At 43.3% G+C, this 26,224-nt stretch overlaps 1 protein-coding gene across 5 annotated transcripts in view; it reads left to right on the top strand.

Annotated features, from left to right (window-relative positions):
• The window catches only part of TNIK (TRAF2 and NCK interacting kinase), a 373,221-nt gene that overhangs the window by 201,515 nt on the left and 145,482 nt on the right, over positions 1-26,224 (top strand). For all 5 annotated transcript variants that reach the window (XM_060242507.1, XM_060242505.1, XM_060242506.1 and 2 more), the window contains exons 4-6: positions 2,120-2,245; positions 14,588-14,698; positions 25,495-25,585. In XM_060242507.1, the coding sequence (XP_060098490.1) occupies positions 2,120-2,245; positions 14,588-14,698; positions 25,495-25,585 (328 nt within the window). The remainder of the gene's footprint in view (positions 1-2,119; positions 2,246-14,587; positions 14,699-25,494; positions 25,586-26,224) is intronic.

Raw genomic sequence — 26,224 nt, 5'->3', positions numbered from 1 at the left:
AGTGTTAGTGTTTTGAGAGTTACACTGGTTTTAGCCATTAAAATATCTTAACTGGCCTAATCCCAGCCATATTGAAACTGTTCTGAAGCTCAGGCATACTGCGTCTGCCACACTCCCAAAACTAGAAGTCAGGTGATGTTTTTTTCAAAGGCTCTGAGGTAATTTGAAAGGGGGTGTGGTGTAGTAAATAAGAACTACAATCAGGAAGTTCCCAGCTCAAAAGTAGACTCTGTCAGGATTAACTTTGGTGGTCTCAGTCAAAATGCCTGAATGGCCAGGGCACGATGCATACTCCCCGCATGTGCAGGAGCAGTCTGAATTCTCTTCTTGTGCGTGTGTGGCTCGTGCCTCTCTTGGCAGCAGGATGGGGGCTGTATGATTGCTGCATCAATGAGCACTGGCTCTTTTGAAGCCAGGATCCTGCCATGCCAAATTCCCAGTGTGATCTCACCCCATTGTCCCCCCACCTTCTGATTAATAAAGCTTACTTAGCTTATGGGAAGGTTAATAGGATGTGCTAAACTTCATAAAACGCTTGTGATTCAGGATGTCCTTTGGGCACTTGGAAAAAAAAAGTATAAAATGCTTATTATTATTTACTTGTGTATGATATGTTTATTTCTCTTCTGTGTCTGGTAAATAGCTTTTGCAGATTTTTTTGTATCTTTCAAAAATTTGCAAAGTTTGCTTTGATAACAGACAAAAGTAGGCAAAAACAAATATGTGTTTTCCTCAGGGGAAGTGTTGCTTTTGACTCTCAGAAGCTAAGTAATTTATGAATCAGGCCAGAAAAGTGCAAATGTAATCCTTACATTCAAAATCCCAGCATTTTTGTTTCATAGAATCATAACCGAGAGGGTGACTTGTCCAAGACCATTCAGTACATCTGTTGCAGAGACCCAGCATTCTCTTCTGACTGAATCACGCCGGCTAGTGGATTTACAAACACAGCCCTCAGATTGATGGGACTACATAGAGGTTCATAGAGTTACCATAAGTCAGATGAGGCTTGACAGCACTTAACACATACAACTCCGTGTTGTACTTTGGGAACATTGGCTCTGCTTCATCTTTCCTGAAGCCAGTGAGTGAGAATGGGCCAAATCCCTGGGAATGACTTTTAAAAAAAAAGAAATTCTCGTTAGATTTATATCCCACCCTCCCTGCAAGCAGGCTCAGGGCAGGTCACAACAATCAAATTACAATGCAATAAATACAGTTACTATCCAAATAGTTTTTTAAAAAACAACAGCATAAAACTATCTCTGGTGCCCACCAGTGTCTCCTACTGGTGCAGGGTATGACAGGCTGACAATAAGGCCTAGTTAGTAGATGCCAGGATGATTCTTGAGGGGCAGTTCATCCAGGCAGTCTGGGCAGGGGAGGCCGGGCTTTGAGCCTGTATGAGCATTGTGCCTGTCTTGAACTTTTGGAAACTTTGAAGTGCATTTGTGAAAGTATTTATATTATTTGCAGTTATAGGACGTGGTGGATAAGTCAGTTTTTTGAAGTGGGAACTTTTTGTATAACTGTTATGGAAGGAGCACCCCATGCTTGAAGAAAGATCGAAGCAGGGTGTTTCGACTCCCTGCACATTGGGACTCCATGTTCTTTATGATTTCAGTTGTATTTTGTGTGTATTATGACTTCTGCACTTTAATATTATTTCGTTATTGGGTCACTATAATCTCTGTGGTTGTGGTTGTGCTCACCAGAAGCCTGGCAGAACAGCTCCATCTTGCAGGCCTCGTGGAATTGCACTGTATCCCACAGGGCCCTGTTGTTGAGTGGAAGCATGCTCCACCAGACTGGGGCCAGGATAAAGAACACCCTGGCCCCGTTTGAGGCTCAGCGGACATTGTTTGGACCAGGGACTACCATGACATAAACCATGGAGCAAAGGAGGGGAGAAGGAGAGAACGCAGCTGTGCCATTCTTTCTTTTTCCCTTTCCCCACCGAGAAAACTCCCCCACTTCAGGAGTTTGAACCTTGTGACCTAGTTGTCAGAGCATCATGATCCATACTTTGAGAACCACTGAGTTGTAAGCGAAAGAAATAATTGTTGCCAATAAACCAAAAGTTGATTTGGTGACACGAGATATATTTCTTTTTATCCAGGATGAAGAGGAAGAAATCAAACAAGAAATTAACATGCTGAAGAAATATTCTCATCATCGAAATATTGCTACATATTATGGTGCTTTCATTAAAAAGAATCCTCCAGGAATGGATGATCAGCTTTGGGTATGCATACTCTCCCTGCCCCCCATAACATCTTTTCCTTTCATTTGCTATAGTTTAATATGCTACCTCTATGCATATAGTACTCCACATTTTTATGACCTAGCATGATGGAGCTGAGGGGGTGCTGATTGTTCCTTTGCCTTTTTGTAGAATTCAGTTGTGGGTTTTTTTGAAAGAAACTGTTCCTCTATTACCTTAGGACACCCACGCATTATTTTAAGAGAAAAAAATGTTTCTTTTCCCACATAGTTTGAAATGTGAACACTGCCCTTTTCCCCTAGGAAACACTAAAATTCATATAATGGTAGATTAGGATGCTATGCTAGTACAAAAACGCTACAAGATACACTGTCATAGGTCAGTCAGGGCTCAGTGACAGTGAGGACTCCTCAGAAGAGGAGGGGCCCTTCATAGCCAGTCCAGAGTTGACAGAAGCCACCCACAAGGAAAATGAGGGGCATTCATGCCAGGACATACAGCTAAAAGCTGGTTTAGAATCACTTCCACCCTCCAACTCTTAATTCAGCAGTTGAAGGCCAGTTAGTCACTCCAAGTCCTCCAGAATCACCTGCAACTTTGGAACACTGCATAAGAAGACTGAGAACAGTGTTACAGGCTAGGAGGCAAAGTGCATGTCTCTTGGCTCGATCCCAGCTGCCTGTTGATAGTAAGGATGAGTTTTTACAGGACTTTTCCTGAAAAGCTGGATGTTTGTGTGACATTTGGGCGTGCAACTGTAAAGTCTCCTGAGAGATGCTTTGGGGCATGGGCATTAGACTGCTGAACTGCCTTGCTTGATTGCTGGACAACCTGACCTCATATTGAATGACTGAAGCCAGCAGGGCAGTACATACATAGTGCTCAGTATGGTATCATTCTATGTTTCTTCTACTTCCTCTAGAACATTTCCTGGTAACAGTACTCTGGGTTTCCTCCCCCCCTTCCCTGTTCTTCACTGTTGGCTGCTGATGGCAGTGGCAGGGGAAACATGTGGCATAATATCAAGGACTCAACATTAATCGCACTAGAGACGATGATGAGAGCCCTTCAGAAACAGGGTAGCCATTTTGTCAATAGTCCTGCATTTCTTGTGAGGTCTACGTTTAGAACTGGTACAGAAGGAATTTGTTTTCTTCCTTACAGGGCTGTGCTCCATGCTTGTCTTTCAGGTTTTTTTAAAATACAGAATACCATGTTTGAGGCTTTTAATAATTTCTAGGGTCTGTGTGAGAAAAATAATTTATCTATTGCATATCATCCTGTTCATTTTCTAAGGAGTTCAGGGTATAAATCGTTTTCCCACGTTTTATCTTCACAGCAATTCTATGAGTTAGGGAGTGCTGAGAGAGAATGACTAGCAAGCTTGACAGCTAGATGGGGATTTGAACTTGGGGTCCTCTCTAGATCCTAGCTCGATGCTGTAATACCTACACAACACCACAGCTGGATATTAGCACCCCCCTCCCCCGCACCAGTTCACTATTGAGAGTAGTGCAGTAAATTTTGTCCCTTGTTCTCAATCACTACATTTTTAGGCATCTGATTGAATTAGAACTTGTGAGAATTCTATCATCTCTGCTCTGGAGATAAACACTTGTTTATTTTCCCCCATCACCTTTGTTGGAATAAAGCTCTCTGCTGATAACACCCACGTAATTCTCTTTATCAGCACTCCAGGAGGTTATACAGAAATGGAAAAAAAAAAAAAGCAAGCCAGAGCTCTTTCAGTACAGATTAAAATCTCTTTCAAACAAGGCTGGTTTCTGACATATTGTGTTGCCATCACACTGGATGTGCGTCTTTCAGTTTTCACATTGCTCAGTAACCGGGTGAGAGGAAGCCAGTAAGGGGGAGAGATTAAGGACTTGTTAAATGCACTCACTGATTTCCTTCTAATCTGGATGCTGCAGGTAACAAATTGTAGCCTAAATTATTCTCCTGGCAACCTAGTTATAGTGCCATACTTCTGATGCAAAGAGAAGGAGTGGAAAAGAAACCTTGATGAGTGATAATCCAGAGTTCAGTGTTTTAAAAAGGATCCCCTGTGGTAGAACTAGGTGTTTTCTGAAAGGTGAGGACACTCCAGATAGCAGTCATCAAAGGCCAAAAGATTCATTTTGCCGGATTAACCAGTCCCCACCATCAACTCCATCTAACATTGGGACATGAAGATCCTGCAGTTACAGAGCATGAGGACCAGGGTGTTCCACACAAAATCCAAAAGAGAGGTGGTGTTAAAGTATGCAACTTTTGTTCAAGCATAGTTCTTTACTTTTTACAAAGAAATTGGAGGAACACTTCTTTATCTCGTCCATACCATTCAGAACAGCACATAGATGATGGCTGGTATGGCAATTACCTTAGGGGCCAGATTTAGCTGCTGCTGCCCAGTGGGTAACTAATAGGAACTGTGGTAGAGAGAACCAGGAACTTTTCAACTGGTGGGGCCCTGTTCCCCAAAGCCTCATAGGATTGCTTGGTAATTAAGAATAATAGGAGGTGGTGGGTGCCTTCTGAGGCATTCCATGAAGCTAAACAGGCCAGTTGGCACCCTTGTGTGAAGAAATCCAGGGGATTACCTGCAAATAGCAGATCCCTCTAAAAGGGAAACAGTGACAGTAGTCCAGTACCACTGGTAAAGAGCTAAGGTTTCAGGCACTGGCAGACCCAGCCCTTAGATGCCGAGCAGGCTGTGTCCTTGGGGCTTTGTCCTTTGATGTTGGCAAGGGGATACAGAGTGATGTGGCAGGCACACTTCCCAACAACCTGCTGCCTGTTTTACTACAAGTGAATGTGTAAATAACCCACCTGATTGGCTGTGTAAGCTGTCTTTCTGTGACACAAAACATCCTATCCTAGTGATTTTTCTCCAGTCCTGAGAGCCAGTTTGGTGTAGTGGCTAAGTGTGCGCACTCTTATCTGGGAGAACCGGATTTGATTCCTCACTCCTCCACTTGCACCTGCTGAAATGGCCTTGGTTTAGCCATAGCTCTGGCAGAGGTTGTCCTTGAAAGGGCAACTGCTGTAAGAGCCATCTCAGCCCCACCCACCTCACAGGGTGTCTGTTGTGGGGGAGGAAGGTAAAGGAGATTGTGAGCTGCTCTGAGACTGAAATTTGGAGTGGAGGGTCGGATATAAATCCAATATCTTCTTCTTCCTGGTGGTTCTTGCTTCCACCATGCAAGTGTTTTTCTTTCCAGGGAGAGCTCCTAACATTTTATGAGAAGGATAGCAAATTCAGTGGAAGTGCGAAATACATTCTTTCCAAAAAGGGCAACGGTGCTATCTTAGCAGTTGAACATGAGAGCTTCAGAGAGTACAAGTGCCAAGAGATAGGAGAAGGGCATGAGGTCATTTGGTAATAAGAAACGCTTGATGGAAGACATAATGGCAGCAAAGACATTTCTTGTGAAACGTTGGCCACTTGTGGGGCTAAGCTGTTAACAAGCGTATTACTCCTATATTGAAATGGCTTCATTGGCTGCTCAGTTAAAAGTGCTTGTTTTGAGCTAAAGCCCTTCAGAATCTGGGGCCTTCATAACCAATGGGACAACTCTCTCTCTCTCTATGACCTCATGTGCCAGGGTTTCTCCTTTTTGGTAAATTTGGCCTGTTTTATTTATTTATTTAAACCTTTTATTAGCCTCCTTTCTATCTTAGGGAACTCTTGGCAACTTACAATGTAAATCAAAACAACAGTTTAAAAAAAACCATAGAAGACCGCAATTTAAAATCATGATTTGGGGCTGCCAATAAATAAAACTACATTAGGCAAATAGCATCCTAAATAAGACTCCTCACTATCCCCGGGCCAAAAGAAGCCCGCTTGAAATCCACCAGAGAAAGGGCTTTCTCCGTTATGGCCCCCACATGGTGGAATCAGCTGCCGGAGGAGGTGAGGGCCCTGCGGGACCTGGTTCAGTTCCGCAGGGCCTGTAAGACGACCCTCTTCCGGCTAGCTTACACCTAGCTAGGATGAAAACTTGATGTAACTTGGCCAGCCATCTGTTTATATGTAATTGAAATGTTATTGGTTTTTAAGGTTTTAATTGCTTAAATATTTAATTGTTTTTATACTTAAAATTGTTTAATTTTCATGTTTGATCAGTTTTGGAAGCCGCCCTGAGCCACTTGTGGGAAGGGCAGGATATAAATCTCAAATAAATAAATAAAATAAATAAATAAACTTCTGTCAACTGCCTCCTAAAGATTGAAAGTGAGGGGTCAAATGCACCTCCCTGTGAAAGTTGTTCTGTAATAATGGAGCTGCCACTGAAAAGGCCCCCCCTCTCTTGTACCCACCAGATGAACTTCTTTGTTCAACAGGGCGGTCACGAGGGCCTCTTCCTGTGATCTTAATTCCTAGGCAGGGATATAAGAGAGAAGGCAGTCTTTCAGATAGCCTGGTCCAAAGCCATGCAATGCTTAAAGGACAAACCCCACACCTTGAATTGGGCTTGGTGGCCATTATAATTGCTGTAGCTCTAATGTTGCAATAGTCCAGTTTAGATGTAATTAAGACATGAATCACTGCAACTAGATCTGGGAAAGGTACAGCTAATGCATCAGCCAAAGCTGGGCAAAAACACGCTGAGCCTCCACAGCCATCTGGTTTCCTAAGGTGACTTCTGTGTAAAGCAGCATACCCAAGTTGTGAACCTGGCTTTTCAAGGATGTTAGATGGGCATCCTTGTAGAAAGCTTTTAGGAAGAGATGCAAAGCAGTGCTATTTAGGACAAGGGAAATGGCTGGTATCTGTCAGGATAATCCTATGCACAGCTCCTCCAGTATAAGTCGATTGAAGTAAATGTACTTACACCAAAGTAACCCTGTATAGAATTGGGCAATGCTAACTTTTAATTGTGGACTATTTTAATTTGATTTGTCACCTATTAATATATCTTGTAAGTGACCAGGGGGCCTTTTTAGGTGGAAAGGTAGGATATAAATGTCTAAAATAAATCACCTGGTGAGGATCATTTGCTGTCATAAGCATCCAAATATTGAGACCCTCATTCTCACCACGCTGGCAAAGCATCAATACTGGTTGCATTCACAGGTCAATAGGGAAAGAGAGCCAAGGTTGGTTTTTGGACTCTCTGCATAGCTCTGTCTGTTGTGTTTTTGCCTTAAGCCAGAACAGTGCCAGGGGCCTGGGAAAATACTTGTAGGGAATCTCTCTGTGCTTTATTCTGAGCTGTGGCTTGGAGAAATGAGCACAGAAATTAAATAGTGTCATTGCTTTTGCCCTAATTTGCCATGTACCCAATCTTGAGAGCCAGCATAGCAGTTAGAGTGTCAGGCTAGGAGCCCAGAGACTCAGTTTGGAATTGCCAACAGAGCCATGGAAGTTCACTGAGTAATCTTGGGCTGGTCATTCTCCCGCAGCCTAAGCTACCTCACAGGGTAGCTGTTGTGAGGATTAAGAGGAGGGGAACATTGTGTTGTAAATCACTTCACTTTTTCCCCATTGGGGAATTGGATTTAAATATCCATATCAATGAATAAACCCTCAGCTCTGTGAAGGAAGGTGGTATTAAAAAATGTGTTGGGTACTTACAAATTACCAATGTACCCGAGAGAAGCTTGTTCATTCACAGCATTCTTTCAAGTCTGCTAACCTAGTCTTCTAATTACATAGAATAATTAGCAAAAATATAGTGAACAACTTTGTATTTTTAAAAAATTTAACAAAAATAACTGAAAAGTAACAATCAAGAGAACTCTGTATCCTCCACTTTCTTATATTTCTTCTCCCCTAACAGTTTCCCTCCCAACTAGAACCATCCCTACAACAATCCAAACTCTCAGGGCCAAACACAGTGTCACTCCAATGCCATTGTAGAGAAGAAGCAAGCCATTTAAAAATACCACAAGGGCATGATCCTGATTGCATCTGTGGTGCAGTGGAATCAGGCAGTCTTGTGCCTTTCAAGTGTCACAACTGCTCTTCCCCCCTCTCGAGATTGCCTTGGCCTACTGCAGAATGACCAAATTCTTCTCTAAAATGGCACCAGCCACTCCCAGGTCTGACCCATGGATGATGTAACTTCTACTTCACCTCTCAATTGGCTTCCCATTGGAAGAGTTGCCAGTACAAGCTTGCGATGGCTTACATAGATGGCTTGTAAGATGATAGACCCTCAGAGTGTTAGGTGATGAAGAAACAGCCACTTTCTCTTGTCTGTTCTCATGGTTGCTACTCATCCTCTTGCCCATAAGGAACAGATCACCTAGGAAGCCACTTTGCATTTGCTGGGTTTGACAGTCTGCCTCAGTCCACTTTGTTACCCTCTCTAGTCCCACTTGCTCCTTCCTTGCTGGGTTTCACAAGATCACAGCACTGAATATACAGCAGAGTGAAAAGAAAAGACAAAAATCCTTTCTGTCCACATTGATATTCCAGAGACGATTTTGGAAATGTTATTGCACGCTGTGGAGCCCTTCTTTAATTTCAATATGTTAACACAAAGCATACATCCACAGGGTAATATAGGTGCCACTCTGCTGGATGTTTGTCATCTGTCCTTGCTGTCTAGGGTGTATTGAAGTGATTAACCGAAAGGAGCTGCCATGCATGTACAATAGCACTGGCTTTTTCACTGCCCCTCTGCTGATTGTAGAATCTGGTGCTGTGCAGCATGCAGGCAGACGGAGCTCCAGGCTGGTGAAAGCTGGGGGCAGAACGCTGGTGACAGAGCTGTTCCCCAGAGGGGGAAGAGTCACTTGCCTTCCTGTCAAAAGAGGGATTGCTTCCATGGCAACCTTCACAATTTAGATTTAGAATGGTTGGTAGATTTAGAACGAAAGGGTGGGGGTAGGGGAAATGCATGTACAGAATAAGCAATAGGGAAGTATTCTGGGAAATAACACTCAGATTTCCTGCTTGCTTTCCAAGGTGAAATTAAGATAGCAATTTCTTGCAGACTGCCCCACACTGTTTTGCTGAAAGGGGACCTCTTAGCTACTCTGACCTCCAGTAGCCTCTGACCTTGGTTAAGCCGTGCAGTGAATGAAAAGTATAATCAAGTGTAACAGAGTAGAGACTCTAGAATCCTTTCTTACATATCTATATGAAAGAATATTGGAGCAATAGTAGATTGACATGTTTAATGTGGGGAACCACCTGTAAAAGACCCAATCCAAACCAGAATCATGCTTAAATAGCCTTGTCTTCTTCAGTCCTAAAATCACAGACTGTTATCATACACAAAAACTTTCAAGAAAAGTGGTTGGGAGATGGTTGCTGTCAGATTCAGGACTGCCAGAGGTTCTGTTAGGATTTGAATATGACTGACCTTAGTGGGAGTCCAGTATGATGCAGATGTCAGGAAACAAGACAAGGCTGAGATTTTCAGGACCAAGGAGAGCTCCCATGACAGGCAGACCTTACTCCAACAGTGAATTAGACAAACCCAACTGAGCTCTTCCCTACTGAAGCAGTCATGCTATTTAACCAAGCATTTCATCAGAGCTGGGAGCTAGGAAGTGTTGAAAACTGCAAAGCTTTGGCTTGAAGCTGTGCACTGTTGTGAAAACCCTCTGCCATCTTAGCTGGGAGCTCCATGGAGGTGTATCTAAGCCCCAAATTGGTAAATAGGTCATGGTTGGGTCAGTTTGTTTTGTGCTTTCAGCAACAAAACTTGGGAGAAACCCACCTTCTTCCTCTCTACAGTATCCTTGGTCTTCATCCATGTTTCACTGTCTCAGCCAAAAAAAAATGGAGTAGGTTTATTCCAGAGGTAGAGCTCTGTTATAATGAGGGATGTTTTAGGTCTGTGTTTATTTTATTGTTCCTATAACTGTGGAGACAAAAAATAATAATTTGTTGGGGAGAAAATACACCATATCGCTCAGTGAAAACTTTTCCAAAGTGGCAAACAGCTATTTAAAATAAATAAAACTAACTCATAAAAGGGGAAGACCTAAGTTGCAGCAGTGAGTAACAGTTACCAGAGCCGCAGGAAAAGAGGCAAAAGTCACTGTTATCAGAACCTCAGAAAAAGGGGCAAAAGTCTTTATGTGTCAGAATCAGCCAAGATATGTCCTCAACCAAGCTTATTTTAAATAGCCCTGAATTCACTGTCTACTGGAGTGGGGGGTGGGGAGATGAAATGACAAGTTAGTTTTCCCCAGGAGCTCATTCCACAGTTGCAGTGCCACATCTGAGAAGACCCATAATAAAGCACCACCTTCCATATATCTGATGGTAAAGGAACACATAACACGGTCCCAGATATTGCTTTGAGAGGATGGGAAGGCATCTGTGGAAATAAGTGATCCTTAATACATGCGGAATTGGTGCAGTCAGGAATACATTGTCAGATTTGGTTAATATTTTGACACCTTTCTACTGAATACATTCATTGCCCAACTAATTGGATAGGCCCCTCGTTTGGCAGTTAGCATTTACAGCTGTGTCCTTTTGGAGTGCCTGCCTTTTTCAGTCCAGATTCCACCAGTCATCAGTGATAATATCTACAGTGTGGCCTAGCCTCCCATTTGTTCGGGATCTGCTTAGAAGCACCAATGTGATGTTGTGTGAACTGTCCCTCGTGAGCTTGCCTGGTTCTTGTTTTATTTTGTTCAGGGTTTTTTAAATACATTAGTTGAATGGGGTGCTTTGTGCAAATCGCTGAAAAAAATAATATTGAGAAGTCAGAAATAAAAAACAAAACAGCCCGTAGATTTGAGGGAGCCAACATAGCTCAAGTTAATCAATGAAATGGATACTGTTGATGATGCTGAATCCCATCACTTCAGTATTTCATGACTGCAAATATGTCATGGAATATGCTTGTGATTTTCCACCACTTTTCAATTATGAACCATGTGCACATAGAGAGACATGCTCTGTCTCTTCATGGCCTCTAGTGAGAAGGCTAATGATTCTAGAGTGGCTTTATCCAATCATGCTTGGATTCTCTGAATGCCAGTCCTTGTTTATTGCTATGCACACGAATGTGCACAGTGCTTTTCAGCTCTGAAAAATCCATTGTCTGGTATCAGAAACTCTGGGTCAATACAGTAAGATTATCTATAGTTTTCAGAAAGCAGGTTTATATGACTAGGCGGGTTTATTGGACTTTTTCATGTTTTATGGCTTCATATTGAAGCCAACATGAAACAGCTGTCAGCAGTTTCCTTCATAGGCTGCTGGTCCTGTGAAGAGTTTGACATTTGTCTGGATTATATCATAGCAAATATTTGAAAAATGAATTGACAAGGATATACAAACTGTGAGTTCAAGGTCCCACTCATAAAATAGTGATGCGTAATGTTGCCCATGAGTAATCTCACATAGCCCAGTTCCATATCCCTTCAGTAACTTTGATGCATCAGTTCCCACCCCCCAACACGCCTACATGGTTTCTTCTGTCATCATCAGTGACAATGCAATAATCTTGTCATCCAGCAAACCCATTCAAGTGAGGCCTCTGTTGCTCTAGATAGCTTATCATGTTTTGATCAGCCTTTCCTCCAAGGAACTGTCATGAGCCCCTCTAGCCAGGGACTTAAGCGGGACCCAGGTTTCCTAACCGATGCAGATTTCTCCACACCTACTACCCCTCTGCATATCACACCTAATCCAATTGTGCTTGCTATTGTCATTTGCCTGATAAATGTCATTTTGGCATCTGAAATCACTCCACCTTCCATTATGTAGGACGGATGAACCCACATTCTCACTGTATCTGAAAAAGTGAGCAGTGACTCACAGAACTCTTACCTGTCACATACTCTGCCTCATACCCTGCCACAAATTTTGTTAGTGTTTAAGGTGCTTCTGGACTCTTGCTCTTTTCAGACTAACATGGCTACTCATCTTAGGCCAAGAGTGAGTGTGATTGGCTTAAGGACATCCAGTAGGCTGCATGGCTGAGTTGGGAATTTGAACTCTTCAGTACTAGTCTGACATTCTAGCCATCGCACCATGTCAGTGTATGTCACAATTGCATAAAGGAACTGCATCATTGATGGATGAACTGGGCCTCATGCATGCATCAGTTATCTCTGCAAACATGATTCATACAGATCTACTCAAAATGTTGTGCTGACCCCAGCATGTAAATTCCTAAATGCATGAGTGAATTAAATTCAGCACTTAAACAAATGAATTGCTTTAAATTGTGACACTTAGGATTCTAAGGGCCAGTCCAGATTAACTGGACATCACTGCAGCATTGTTATAAACACACAATCGGCAGAGATTGTGTTCCTAGAGTGGTGTGGCAGCAACCACTCAACTGTGTTCCTAGAGTGGTGTGGCAGCAACCACTCAACTGTGTTCCTAGAGTGGTGTGGCACTCAACCACTCTATCATGCCAGTCTGTATAGTGTTCAAAATGGTCCTTCTGTCTGGGGAAAAAAATTGACAGGTAAATGAACCTAAGAACAATCAGAAATATCACTGAAAGGGCCTGTAGTAGAAGACTACACATTTCTATCTTTCTCATACAGAATTTATTTCCTTTATTCTATTAAATACTGTATTCTATTAAAGTATTCTATTCAGGCTGTCCGTGGTACCCCATTAAGCCTACATTATGGTCCAAAAGGACAGTCTCTTAACTAAATCATCTGAGCAATTTGTTCAGAAGCGGACAATTTTATTCTTTTGTCGCCTCCGGATTAAAGTACTGTGAGGCTATTTCTTCCAAAACTGTGAAGGCCATTGTCCACACTCACAATAATCACTCCTAGCCTGAATTATTTTTAGTGAAATTGGGTCTGTGCTCAGAAATGCACACAAAATCTGTCACCTGAATATCCTGCATTGTGATGCATTATGAAGAACTCTACTGGGGGCAAAGGACCTTACCTATCCTACCAGTGGCCTATGAAAGCAGGTGGTGCTCTGTGTGTAAGTCTGCGTGAGAGAGTTTGGAGCTACATGTAGTTTTTCTGTTTTATTTTCTAGTTGATTGGGAATTTTGTGCAAAGGCAATGGGAACATGCCTTCTTTGGATATATAGAGGCTCAATTTTAGACATTATGCTGATTAGGCAAAAAAGCTTACCTGTTGTACTTCAGACATATACCACATCCCATGTGAACTGGGTTATCACCCATAAAAAGTGGGTATGCTTAATGAACATGCCAGCACAACACCCACTGGGGCTATGGACCTCTGCCTTACTGAGTTTTGCATGCCTATTAGCCCAGTTTATATGAGATACAGTGCAAGAGCAAAGTGCCATGGGTCTTAAAATGAGACCTTATCTGGCCAGATCTTTATTTTAGGACATTTTTTTGTCATGCCCTTCCTCCAAGGAGCTCACTATCGTACACAGCATTCTCTTTTCTTTCGTTTTTAACTTCACAACCACCCCATGAAGTACATTAGGTTGAAAGAGAGTGATTGGCCTCTAGTCACCCAGCAAGCTTCAGGACCAAGTCCAGGCTTCCCAGATCCAAGTCACTCCCAGCTGCTTTATTCCAGGTCAGACCCTTGGCCTGTCAAGCTCACTCTTGTCCAGTCTGACTGGCAGCAGCTCTACAGGGCTTCAGGTATAGGTTTCTCATATTGCCTGTGACCTGATCTTTTTTTAAACTGGAGATGCTGGGAATTGAGCCAAGGATCTTCTGTATGCTGCACAGATGCTTTCTCACCAAGCCACAGCCCCTCCCAATAATATAGTCAGTGCACCATACTGTCTCTTTTCTACCCACCCACTCACATAGTATAATGCTATGTGTCAAAATCCCAATTTCTTGCAAACTTCATTGCAGTGTGAGGATTTGAACCTGAGTCTCCCAGAACCTAGTTGAACCTTCTGATCTCTAGAATGCCGTGCCTCTAGTTGCTTCCTAGTTATGTCCCGCTCTTCCCCTTTGTAAGGCTCAAGCCCTCTTCACACTCTCACATCCACACAGCTATGTAGGAACCACTTTCAGCCCCTGCTTGATTTTCTACCACTTTTTAGAGCCAGGAGTCTTTCAGCCATTCACTCCATGAGACTTCTTCATCATTGCTCTCATTCAGCTTCAGCTCCCAGTCTATTAAATACGAATATTTATGATCCACCCCCTAAGGATGTTGGGAAGGGATGAATGCAATGGAAGATTATCAAATGTTTTGTACTATAATCTGCAGTAGGAATTACATAAATAATTTCTCTTTGCTCTGACTTCTTTTTAAAAAGCCCTCCCCCCTCCGGTTTTTGACCCTTCCCAGGACAATAACTTGAATGCTGAAAGTGGAAAGATTTGCTGTTATTTAACAATTGCTTTTTCTCTTCCAGCGGCATTGCCAACTGCAATGTGTTCTGCTGGGGTATTGTAACCCAGAGGATGCTTTCTGTTTAATTATAATAATTGCACTTTTGTTTCCTTTGCCAGCTGGTGATGGAGTTTTGTGGCGCTGGCTCTGTCACTGATCTGATCAAGAACACAAAAGGGAACACGCTGAAGGAGGAGTGGATTGCCTACATCTGCAGGGAGATTTTGCGGGTATGTGTCCAAAGGAAGTGAACTGTTACCCTGCCTGTCAGTGACAGCATGTGGTACTCAAACCTAGTGCAAATGTAATTCTGGCTCTCTCCAGATGTGGTATGCAAATCAGGAGTTGACTTCCAGAATGCTCCCCATCCTTAAGACAAATCCCCTCCTTTCCTTTAGCCATATTATCCATGGTTTAGCATCATATTTGTAACAATGCTAACCATGGTTAATGCTGATAGTTTCTTTCATCCTGGGTTTTCTCTTACCCAGGGTGTGCAAACCCTCATTTCAAATCCTGATTAAGATTCCAGATCCTGGTCTGACCCTATGTATTGTTAAAGTGTGGTTGGTGCAGACCAGCAAGGGAAGGGAATGGCTGATATGTACCAGAGAAGATGGAGAGGGAGGGACCATATGTTCTTGGCTCCTGACTTACAAACTACTGTTTATGGGGGTTGGGTGGGGAGCATTATGGCTGCATAGGGTCTCTTCTTTTGCTTTTATCTTCTTTGAAAATACATAGCCTAGAAGATGACGTCTGAGCCTTAGTAGATTTTCAGAGAAGAGAAGTATCTACATGCCCTTTATGCATGAATGATTTATGAGTACTTAAATAGGATGCATAATATATGAGGGAAAGTCGGTGACCATTGGCTGTCTTCCTTCGTTGACTTTAACCCTGTTGTGGCAGGGGAAAACGTTTCTCATTAACATTAATAGGAGCAAAGATGTATCCAAAAGAATTGCATATCGCTTCAAAGATGGGGGCACCTTTTATCTCTGGAAAGTTTCTGCTTCGAAGTTGACCCAGTATAGATTTGTGTTTCTGAAGATTGCATTATGGGAAATTGAGACTTATGTCAGTAACTCATTGCAATTTTTTGCTGAAATGAGGATGAGGATCATGATCCCTTCAATATGCTATGGATTTCCTTGTGGAAGGCAATTCCGTGTAATTTATTATTTACATAACATAAGAAACTTGCTTGCAGCATTGTCATGTGTTACAGTATACATGTGAGCTTTCCTTGCTTTCCTCACTTTCCTTTATGGAAAATTCATAATGTGTTGAATCAGTCTTTATCCTAGACTCTGTGCTCTCCAAAGAGCAGTCCAATCCAAAGCCAAGCTGAATACACTGCATTTAACCAGATCAGTCAGTGTGAAGAAAGCATGATTTGATTACGTTTTTAAAGAAATATGACATGTTGCCAAACGACGGCTTGATACTGACAGAAACACAACAGAAAAAAGCTGCCAAGACCTCCTGTAGCTTTGTTCGTTGGGTTGCCCACAGTTCACCCGCTTCTTCTCTTACCAATCCATTCAGTGTCCTCACATTGTAGTTGGACAGACTATATGATTTCCATGGATTTTATCCTGTGGATCTCTCCACTTCGTAGTGGCACTTTCCTCTGGCATAAGGGACCTTCCTTGACCTTGAGAAGATGCTGTACCTCTGTGGCAGGGGGAAGAATAATAGCTCAATGCTAGAGCATCTGCTCTGCATGCAGGAAGTTCCAGCTTCAGTGCTCAGGGTTAAAAGGATCACATAGGAGTGGTGCAAAAGACCTATGTAGCAAAGACTCTGAAGAGCTACTGTCAGTCAGAGTAGACAATGCTAACAACCTTGATAGACAGAGGGTCTGACTCAATATAAGGCAGTGCCATGTATTCAGTGTGTCCTTGTGCCCGCTTTAAAAGACATCCACAGAATCCAGTCCTGTAGTTGCGTGATCCTCAGCCTTGTAAACACTGTGACCATGTGAGATCAGTAATCATGAATTCAACAGTTATAGGAATTTAGTAAGCTCAAATTAGCAAACCACTGGAGTGCTTTGTTTCAGCTCTTGATTGGTTCTTGAAGCATCTGCTTGGCTCTTTGCATACATGCTTTTCACATGCTGTTTGACTACCTCCAGAGTTAAGTCACCAGTACAAAAGAAAGCGAAAGAAGGAAGTTACATGTTCAACTTGCAAACAGAAATAGGGTCTTGGACACTCACAGAGAGGCCCTTGCACTCTGGTGGAAACAGAGCACGCTTGCTCATTTACAGTAAACACTGCCAGCTGCAGCACTTTAGCAACTTGATATGAAAGGCAAGCGACATTGTGGCTAATCAATTATTGTATTGACTTTTTATTTTGGTCTCAGGAAGCCACAGTTACACACACTGGTTTAATTTTACAAACTGGGAAGCCAGTTCCTTAAAATAGGCCAAGTACAGTGAGTCAGGTTCTAGCTGTTGAATTGCTCTAGTAAGTGCCACAAGTGTTTGAGTATCAAATGATCACTCTGATAAGATGGTCCAGCTGGTAGATGTGCAGTTGCCTGGATCATGTCTCATGATAATCATGTGTGAAGCGAATTGTGTTTTGAATACAGGAACTCCAGTGAACAGAGAGGGTGATGCGTGGAGAAATTATCTGACTCTGTGACTTGGTACAGACAAAACACTGCCAGATCTTCTCCTAATCATCGGCTAGGACTATCCTATGGGCTCCTCCCCCACCTTTCTTGGTTGTCGTGTGGCCATTTCCCCCTTTCCTGGGCTTAGCAACCTTTCCGAAGCATGATGCAAAATCAGGGCAGTTTTTGAGCAGGAATGCACAGGAACACAGCGTCCGACTGGCTTGGCATCAGGGGATGTGTGGCCTTATATGCGAATGAATTCTTTGGGGCTTTTTCTACAAAAAACACACTTTGTGAAACAATGGTGACACCAGAGGGTGTGGTCTAACATGCACATGAGTTCCTACTGGGCTTTTTCTACAAAAAAAGCTCTGGGCAAAATAATACTCACATTATACTCAGGAGAAGCCTCTAAGCCCTTCAACAGATAGTACAGACCAACCTGTCGGAAGCATGGCAGGCCTTATAAGTATTCTGTGGTGTTCCTTTGCTAGCTGGGGGATCCTTGTATGCATGTGGCACAATGACGTTACCTGGAAACGACATCATTATGTTGCCAACATTGCAGGGAGGGATGATGCTCAGTTTTTGGGCAAAACTCTGTGGTTTGTAGCCGATTTTATAGAAAACTGTAAATCTTATCCTTCTTGCATTTTCATGCCAGAAACCAGTGTGGCGGGGTATGATTTCTGACCACACAAGACTCTTTGTGGATCACTGCCTGTGCAATGGCAATGCTGTACCTGGCGTGGGAGATAATAAGATGCCTCTTTGTTTTCATTTTTGTGTAAAAGCCGCTATGGGAGGAAAACCCAGATTTGATAATAGGATGAGCAATGGGGAAAAAAGAAGAAATGTTCTGTGCCTGAGCAGCAAACAGCCTCTGTGGCCTTGAGCTGTGTATGTGGGGAGCATAATCTTTTCCGGTGCTGCTGTTCCGGTCATATCTGGAGCCCCCCCATCGCACTGTGGAGCTGCTTTTGCTAAAAAGCACTGGGAGAATTGATCACCAAGCTCCCATATCACATGTAGTTTGACCCCTGCAGTTTATAAACCAGGGGCACCATTTAGTGAAGCAAAGAGGGGAGGGAGGCTAGTTGTTCTCACTCTACCCCTCTCAGTGTTATGGAGCATGTGGCAACTTCACTTGGTTCTGTTGTTTTATTTATTCAATGTAAGCATCAAGTCTCTGTGCCCAGGGTGACATAACAACAAAGAAAAATGTAATATAATGCTCCATTTACATGTAAAATTCTAAAATCTAGAAGAAAATTTTAATAAGCGAACAACAGCAACCCAGTAATCTATCCCTAAACTGTGCAGAACCTAATGAAAGGGTGAGTGGAAAAAAGATCGCATTTACAAAACGCAAAGATGTAAAACTGACCGTTAACTATAATTGTTAATAAAACCTCTACAAAGTGATGCTAATAAAAAACTGAATGACAATCACATACACTGTTAAGCACCAGGATTCACTGAAACGAGAAGTGAAGACCTTGGCAAGGGAAGACCGTTTTGGAGACGACCAGGCATGCATCTCTTATCAAAGAGTTCTACAGTAGAAGTGGGCATTGCTTCTCCCCCTGGTATCTTAAGGAAGGGGGGAAGAACATGTAGAAGATGGTACACCCAGCCTAGGGCTCATGGTACTCCTAATGATAAGTACAGAAACATTTGATTGGACCCAGAAGCACACAAGAAGCTCAGGCAGTTGGGCTAGATTCGGTGAATTCTGCACCGCTATAGCTTCTGGGCTGTTTTCAAGAGTTGCCTCCAAACTCAGCTCGTTGTGGTAATCTAAACTGAAGGGCTATCAGAGCAATTGTGATCTTGTGCAAATACCAGTCTAAGAAGAATATCTGCAATTAACTGCTGAACCAAAATTGATGAAACGCAGTTAGGCTTGGATTTGCTGGAACTTTCCTACAGATGGAAGGAATGCTTCCCATTGAGTGTGTCTTTCTCACCCTCCTCTCTCTAGCTGCAGTTCAGAATGCCCCCTTCCCCTTCCTCCTTGGGTCTCCTGTCCCTCAGGAGCAGTGTTCTGAGGGCTATTTTGAACTTCTTTTGTGGGAGGAGCAAGGAAGTTATGCTCCATGGGCAGAAATCTTCTGTCCAAGAAACACGCCAGGGGATCCAGGCCATAGCCAGGATCACCGACTGAAAATCAAGAAGAAAGGTTTGGAGCTACCCAGAACGATTGTTGTAATAAACTATTAAACTGGTCTGTGTACACAAACCCTTTGTTTAAACAAAACGATATTGGTTGGTTCAGCTAGTTTTTATGAAGAATAAATAAAATAACCTGAACAATGGTCTTCTAAACAAACTGCTGTTGCGGATTTTTAATTTTGTATATATCCAAGATCAATTAGTCTTATGCTTCCTTCATCCACTGAAATGTGAAATATCACTCTTGTCACAAGCTGCAACTAGTTCAGGCATCCTCTTTGAGAGATTGGCACCCTTAATTAATACCAATGCTTAAATTCATTATTTTCACAGCTTTGTGCCTTATCTCACTATCCAGGGCACATTATGCTTCCATGGGTATACTGCTGTTTTACCCCCTCCTTTTGTGTGTGTGTGTATGCATTAGCTCCTTACTAAAGAGATTTTCTGTTTAAAAACAATATACTTGAAACCAGCTTGGATTCATGTCCAGCATCTGTCAAGGTTGCTTGAGCTTTTCAAAGGATTGGTATATTTTAAAAAACAATACCAACCCAAATCAGTATATAGTGTGTTGTAACAATATAAAGCCTACAAAAATAGTGAACGTTCCTTTCAGTGCTTTACTTTAAGCGAGGAGTTAAAATCCGTGTACTAAATAAGGAGACTCTTTTGTGAGTGAATGTTAGGATAATTTGTTTTAGTTGTAGAGGGTTCTGATGAAAAGCAGCATCTCTAGGTGTCTCGCAAAGGGGGCTTTGACTAGCAAAAGCTTGTGCCCCCACAATCTTCTTGGTCTCTCAGGAGCTACTGGCCTCAAATCTAGTTCTCTTATAGGTGATCCCTTTATAACTTACAGGTCGCTACTGAAGCTGATATGCTGCAAATTCAGGGTGGACCAAAGGGCATTCTACTTCAGCCAAAGAGTATTTTTGTGGAATCTAACTTGTGGAATTCACTGCTGCAAGATGTATTAATGACTATTTCCTTCGGCAATCTGAAAAATGGAATGAAACAAATCCATAGAGGAGTGTTCTGTCAATGGCTATTAATCACACAAATCAAATGGAACTTACATTCACAGGGATGGCCTTTATTGCCTCTTTGTAGGCCTCTTGGGAGCATTTTGCTGGCCATTACATGAAACTGGGTACCACGAGAAGCTGCCTTATACTGAGTCAGATCAGGGATCATTCAAGTCACTATTGTTTTGCCCTGACTGGCAGCAGCTCTTCAGGATCCCAGATAGAAGCATAAATACATAGAGCTGGAAGGGGATCCCAAGGGTCATCTAATCCAACCCCCCATCTAATCACAGCTGCCTCCCCTATGCTCACTTCTCCAGTGACCCCTGATCTGTGTCCACAGGAAGGCAAAAAGTCTCCAAGCTTCCTGGGTCAAACTGACCTGGAGGAGTGGTTATCAACAGTACCCTGGTCATATAAACAAGGTCCACAAGTAAGCCAAGCACTAGCTCATCCCTTCCTGCCCTCCCTCTCGCTATCTGCCTAAATTCATAGTGAGTCATAGAATCAGCATTGCTCTTGGATGGCCTTTTATCTTACCGACTACTGGATTATTTTTTTATCTGGAGAGGCCAGGGATTGGATCTAGAGTCTTCTGCATGCCAAGCAGATGCTCTGCCACTGAGGTATGACCCCTCTTGTTAGGCTGCTCTGGCACAGCTCCTCTTATGTTCGTATCTTACTCTGAAAATAAAAAAGCTATACAGAATTTTTTTTTGTGGAGGGGAAACTCCCAAAACCACTGGAGTTCTGCCCTAAAGGAAAAAAACCTGCACGCCTGCAATGAGTGTCCTTGTTCAGTTCACAAATTGTATATTTGCAGAAGCAACTTTCTGCTCACAGGTCCCTCCTAGAAACCAGTGGGAGATGGAGGGGGACTTACCAGGAGAAAGAAGATGGTCCAGGCCAGGTCTCCAGCATCATGCAGGAAGTGGTGCCATCATGTTGTGACATCTGGGCATCACTTTGGTATTCCGGCCAAAACTGGGCATCGCTTCAGTATTTGGTAAATGCCCAACTGGCTTCAACAAGGTCCAGGGCCCTTTTGGTCCTGGCCCCCACCTGGTGGAATGAGCTCCTGCTGGAAATCTGGGCTCTGCGGGACTTATCCAAGTTTTGCAGGGCCTGTAAGATGGAGCTCTTCCGCCAAGCTTTTAATTGATCCAGCAGATGTCCGTTGAAGTCGTTGCTTCCCCCAGCACCTTATCAACACCTTACCATTTAGGTGCTTAAGTTATGGTGGATACTATTTTGCTAATTCTGTGATTCTGTAATTTTACAGATTTGGTAATGATGATATTGTCTACTCTGGATGTGGTTTGTTTAATGTTTCTGTAAGGTTTTTAATGTAAGCTGCCCACAGCCCACTTGCGGGATAAGGCGGGGCATAAATCAGAAAATTAAATTAAATTTAAATTACTGTATTTTTCACACCATAAGACGCACTCCCCCCCCCAAAAAAAAGTGGGGGGGGGCGATCCGCTTCCTCCGGGGGGGGGCGATCCGCTGCCTCCTCCTCTGATCCCTGCGCTTCCCCCGCGCCTGCCTGGCTCCAGCTCTGACGCTTACAGCAAGCGCCAGGATCGCTCCCTCTGCCCTCCGATCCCAGCGCTTGCTTTAAGCATCAGAGCTGAAGCCAGGCAGGCAGGCACGAAGAAAGCACGCCGCCTCCTCCACAGCCGGCGCTCGCGAAGCGCTGGGTTTGCGGAGGGGGCGGGTGCTTCCTCCGTGCCTGTCTGCCTGGCTTCAGCTGATGCTTAAAGCAAGCGCTGGGATCGGAGGGCAGAGGGAGCGATCCTGGCGCTTGCTGTAAGCATCAGCTGAAGCCAGGCAGACAGGCACGGAGGAAGCACCCGCCCCCTCCGCAAACCCAGCGCTTCACGAGCGCCGGCTGTGGAGGGGGCGGCGTGCTTCCCCCGCGCCTGCGTGCCTGGCTGGGAGACAAGCGGCGAGATCGCTCCCTGCGAAGTGCTGGGTTTGCAGTGGGGACGGAGGGAGCGATCTCGCCGCTTGTCTCCCAGCCAGGCACCTGCGTCTAATGGTCCGGAGCGTCTAATGGACCAAAAAATACGGTAAATTAAATTAAAAATAGCTCCTATCATAGAGTTGGTGCCCAAATGCTAGAGCATTGCCCAGATATTGCTATCATGATGTCACTTCTTGTGTGATGCCAGTGACATGGGCTGGGCCTTTCTCTTTTTCCTGGCAATTCTACCAGCTAGCTAATGGGTGCTGTGGGGGCACTCCACCCGGCGCAGACTCGGAGGAAGGCAGCCGCTTGTCTCTTCGCTCCTACTAACGCTAAGTTGTTTTAATCTTTTAACTTTTATCTTGCCTTGACAGAAGGAATTGTTTTTAAATAATCTTATCCTATCACCTCACTTTTGATTTGGGTGCTGTGGGGGCAGGGCCTGGCAGAGGGGGACCTCCACCTCCATCAGGGGGCCTGACAACTGTACCTTATATTGATCAATGCAAGCAACACCTTCCAAATCACTGCAAGACATTTTTTAAAATGTACAGTAGATTTTTAAAAATTGAAACACGTAATATTTATTGAAGAAGTGGGTGACTGGTCCACAGTCTATCAGAGCACATTCTCTGCATGAAAAAAAGTCTGAGATTCATACCTAACATCCCTTATTAAAAAGGCTCCTGAGTAGTGATCTGCCTGAGGCCTTGGAAAGCTGTTGCTTGTTGAGAGAGACAGCGCAGTGAAGCTGGTGGGCGGCAGGAGATCCCCTGCTGTTGTGGGCCCTGACTTTTGCGGAAACCCTGTCCCCAAACAGACATCTCTCTGTTACATCAGCAACATGCTGATGTCACTTACAGAAGTGACATCATTGTGTCAGCAGTGTCGGGGTGACACTCTGCTTTTTGGGCAAAACTCTGTGGTTTGTAGCTGTTTTTACCATAGAGTTTTACCCAAAAAGCAGAGTGTCATTCTGATATTGTCAACACATTGCTGCTATCCCCCACCCACCCCTGGAAGGCCCCCCAAATCCCGCTGACTGGAAAAAAGGCACCTGGAAACCTTAAGTGCAGTGCAAGGGAACCGACAGTCTGATTCAATAACAAGTAGCTTTATATACACTCATATGTTAAAGACCACATATAAAACTGCAGTATCCTGAACATAAAATCACGCAAAACCTCTTTAACACCCACAGCACAGCCTGATTCATTGTGCAAATTGCAGCCCTGATATAATAAAAATAAAATGACTTAATAAATGCTGGCAGTGACAGTGAAAATCATTTTCAGTTTCAAAATACAAATGCTAATGTGAAATCTAAAGCTGATACGAGTTTAATCATGAAAGAAAACCATGCTTTACTGGAATTGTAATTTAGGTGGATATTACTTTTTAAATCCTGAGATGTAGATGTGTGAAATAAAAATGGAGCTTACAAAAAAAAAGAATTAATGAGCTAATAAAAAGGTACAAAGACAAGCTAGTTTACCTCTAGCCTTCAAGACAAGCTTTTAATATGAGCTATGATTCGATTAGGGTAGTGTTCAAGCTTTTGTGTGCTTGTGGTAGCTTTTGTTTTTGTTTTTCTCCCTTGAGCGTTTATTTCGTCCATATATCATGCAATCTGGAATTTCAGTTCTTACGTAACGGTAATAACAAGAGGAGGCAAGAATGTTCTGTTGTCCACTCACAAATGGGCTGTTCTGGAAAAGTACAGAAACGATGCAGCCACTTGCTTCTAGTGGCTGAGACTGAAGCAGTATCTCGCCTAGATTGAGCCTTTACTCCACAGTCAGGGGTTGTACATCTCTTTGGCTGCCAGAAACTGAAGGTGTGTTTTGGGGTAGACAAAAATATTTAGAAAATGTCTTCTTGGCACCCTAAGGTGAACTTTTTAAACTGCTAAAACCTCAGCTGTTCTAGATCGAATTTAAAAAAATGTGATGGGGATTCTACATAGGGTTGTAAGTTCCAGGTTTGGGGAATTTCTGGAGATTTTGTGAGTGGCGACTGGGGAAGGGATTCAGCAGGATATAATGTCAAATCCAAAGTTCTCTAGGGGAACTGATCTGTCACCTGGAGATTAGTTGAACTCCCAGGGGATCTCCAGCCACCACTTGGAGTCAGGCAACCCTAAATACTTCTCCCTAGCTAGATCTTTCATGCCAGAAGATGATACTGCTAGGAGAAAACTTTCACTTTTTATAACATTGGAACACTGAAGACGTAGCTGTCTGGACTATACTGCTGCTGTATGCCGTTTGAGCGTGCATATATGAAGCTGCCTCATGCAAAATGAACTCACAAATCCAGCTACTGGCTCACGTTGTCTGTTCTGACTTGCCACAACTCTCCAAACTCAGATACATGAGATCCTTGTGCTGAAAACACCAGGGATTAAATTTTGGCACATTATGCATGCAAAGGCACTGAGCCACAAATCCCTGCCCTTTAGATGTCCATATATCAAAATATAAGTATGCACATGCTCATGTGCTGTGTAGAATGCAAATATGCAAGGCTAATCTGGAAAGTTGTTGATCTAAGAAAAATAAAATGTGATTGAATTTATACTTTGTTTTGCTGGCTTAGTATTTGTATAGCACTTCGCAGCTTTCAAAGTGCTTCACATAAATAATTACAGGAATTTCTGCCACAGCCCTATACAGTAGACCAGTATCCCGTTTTTGCAGATTTTGGCTGGTAACATTTCAGCCATATATGGGCCCTTTGTTTATTTCTGCCTCCCTCTTTTCAGTGTGTCCAATGATACCTTAAGGGGAAATGGGACAAAATGGCTTGGATCCTGACCTGATTTCAGCTGGTAGAAGGCAGTTACCCCAAAATTATGATTTCAGGGAGCACAGCAGACTGGAGCAAGAGGTGATACCAGAAATTTGGCTTTTACGAGTGCTGCTCTGCTCATGCTTAGATAGGATCAAAGCCAGCATGTACTCAGTCAATTGGGTTAATTCTCAATGAGCCGAAATATGAATTTGGGGAAGGTATTTGTGGGTTTTCTGCATTGTGCAGGGGGTTGGACTAGATGACCCTAGAGGTCCCTTCCAACTCAATGATTCTATGTTGACGTAATCATCAGTCTTCTGTTTCTTGCTAGCTGATTGGTAAGCAAGAAGAGCAAATAAATAAATGCATGTGTTCTGCCCCCTCCACCCACAAATCTTGAAATGTAATAACTTCTTTATTGAATTTCTAGGGTTTAAGTCATCTCCATCAGCACAAAGTAATCCATCGAGATATCAAGGGACAGAATGTTTTGCTGACAGAGAATGCGGAAGTTAAACTAGGTAAGACATTTTTCAGCCTGAAATTGGGCTCTCTGAAAAGACCTGAGTTTGCCTTCTTAAGGAAACAGCAATTCACTGAAGTTGAAATCAAGAAGTGTCCCTGCCTTTCTTATGAATAGATATGAGTGTGGGGAGACACTCCCCCAAGGTCTCCTGGCTGCCTAATTCTTTCTGTAAATCCCATTCTTCTGCTGCCAGCCCCTGCTTTCCCTCTCCCAGCTCTTACTCTACTTTCCCTCCTTCTCTTTCCTCAAGCTCCGTCCCCCCTACTTGCTTGGTTTTCCCTCCCATCCACTGACCTGTCCACGTGGTCTTCCCACTTGCCCTTTTATTATTGGGATCTAGGTTCCATTTCTCTCCAGCTCTTGGTGGCCATTCCTACCACATCTCTGTGCAGCATTCTGAGTTGCTGTGGCAACCAAATATACTGCCTGAACTCCTTTTGTTTTGACAATATCTGTGCAGGTGAAGCCAGAGTGGAAACTATACTTGATGGTTGGGGGGCCAGGGTTCAAACCTCAGATTTGTTTAAACACTTTTCAGCTATAAGTTTCTAACTGGAAAGTGGGTGGAACTATTTCTTCCACAGTAACTTTGGCCATATGGTATGCTCTGCTTTGGGCATATCTGTAGCTGGGG

This window comes from Heteronotia binoei, chromosome 6, assembly GCF_032191835.1.
Source record: "Heteronotia binoei isolate CCM8104 ecotype False Entrance Well chromosome 6, APGP_CSIRO_Hbin_v1, whole genome shotgun sequence".
In the NCBI taxonomy this organism is placed as follows: domain Eukaryota; kingdom Metazoa; phylum Chordata; class Lepidosauria; order Squamata; family Gekkonidae; genus Heteronotia; species Heteronotia binoei.
This window is presented reverse-complemented; position numbering and strand designations above follow the sequence as displayed.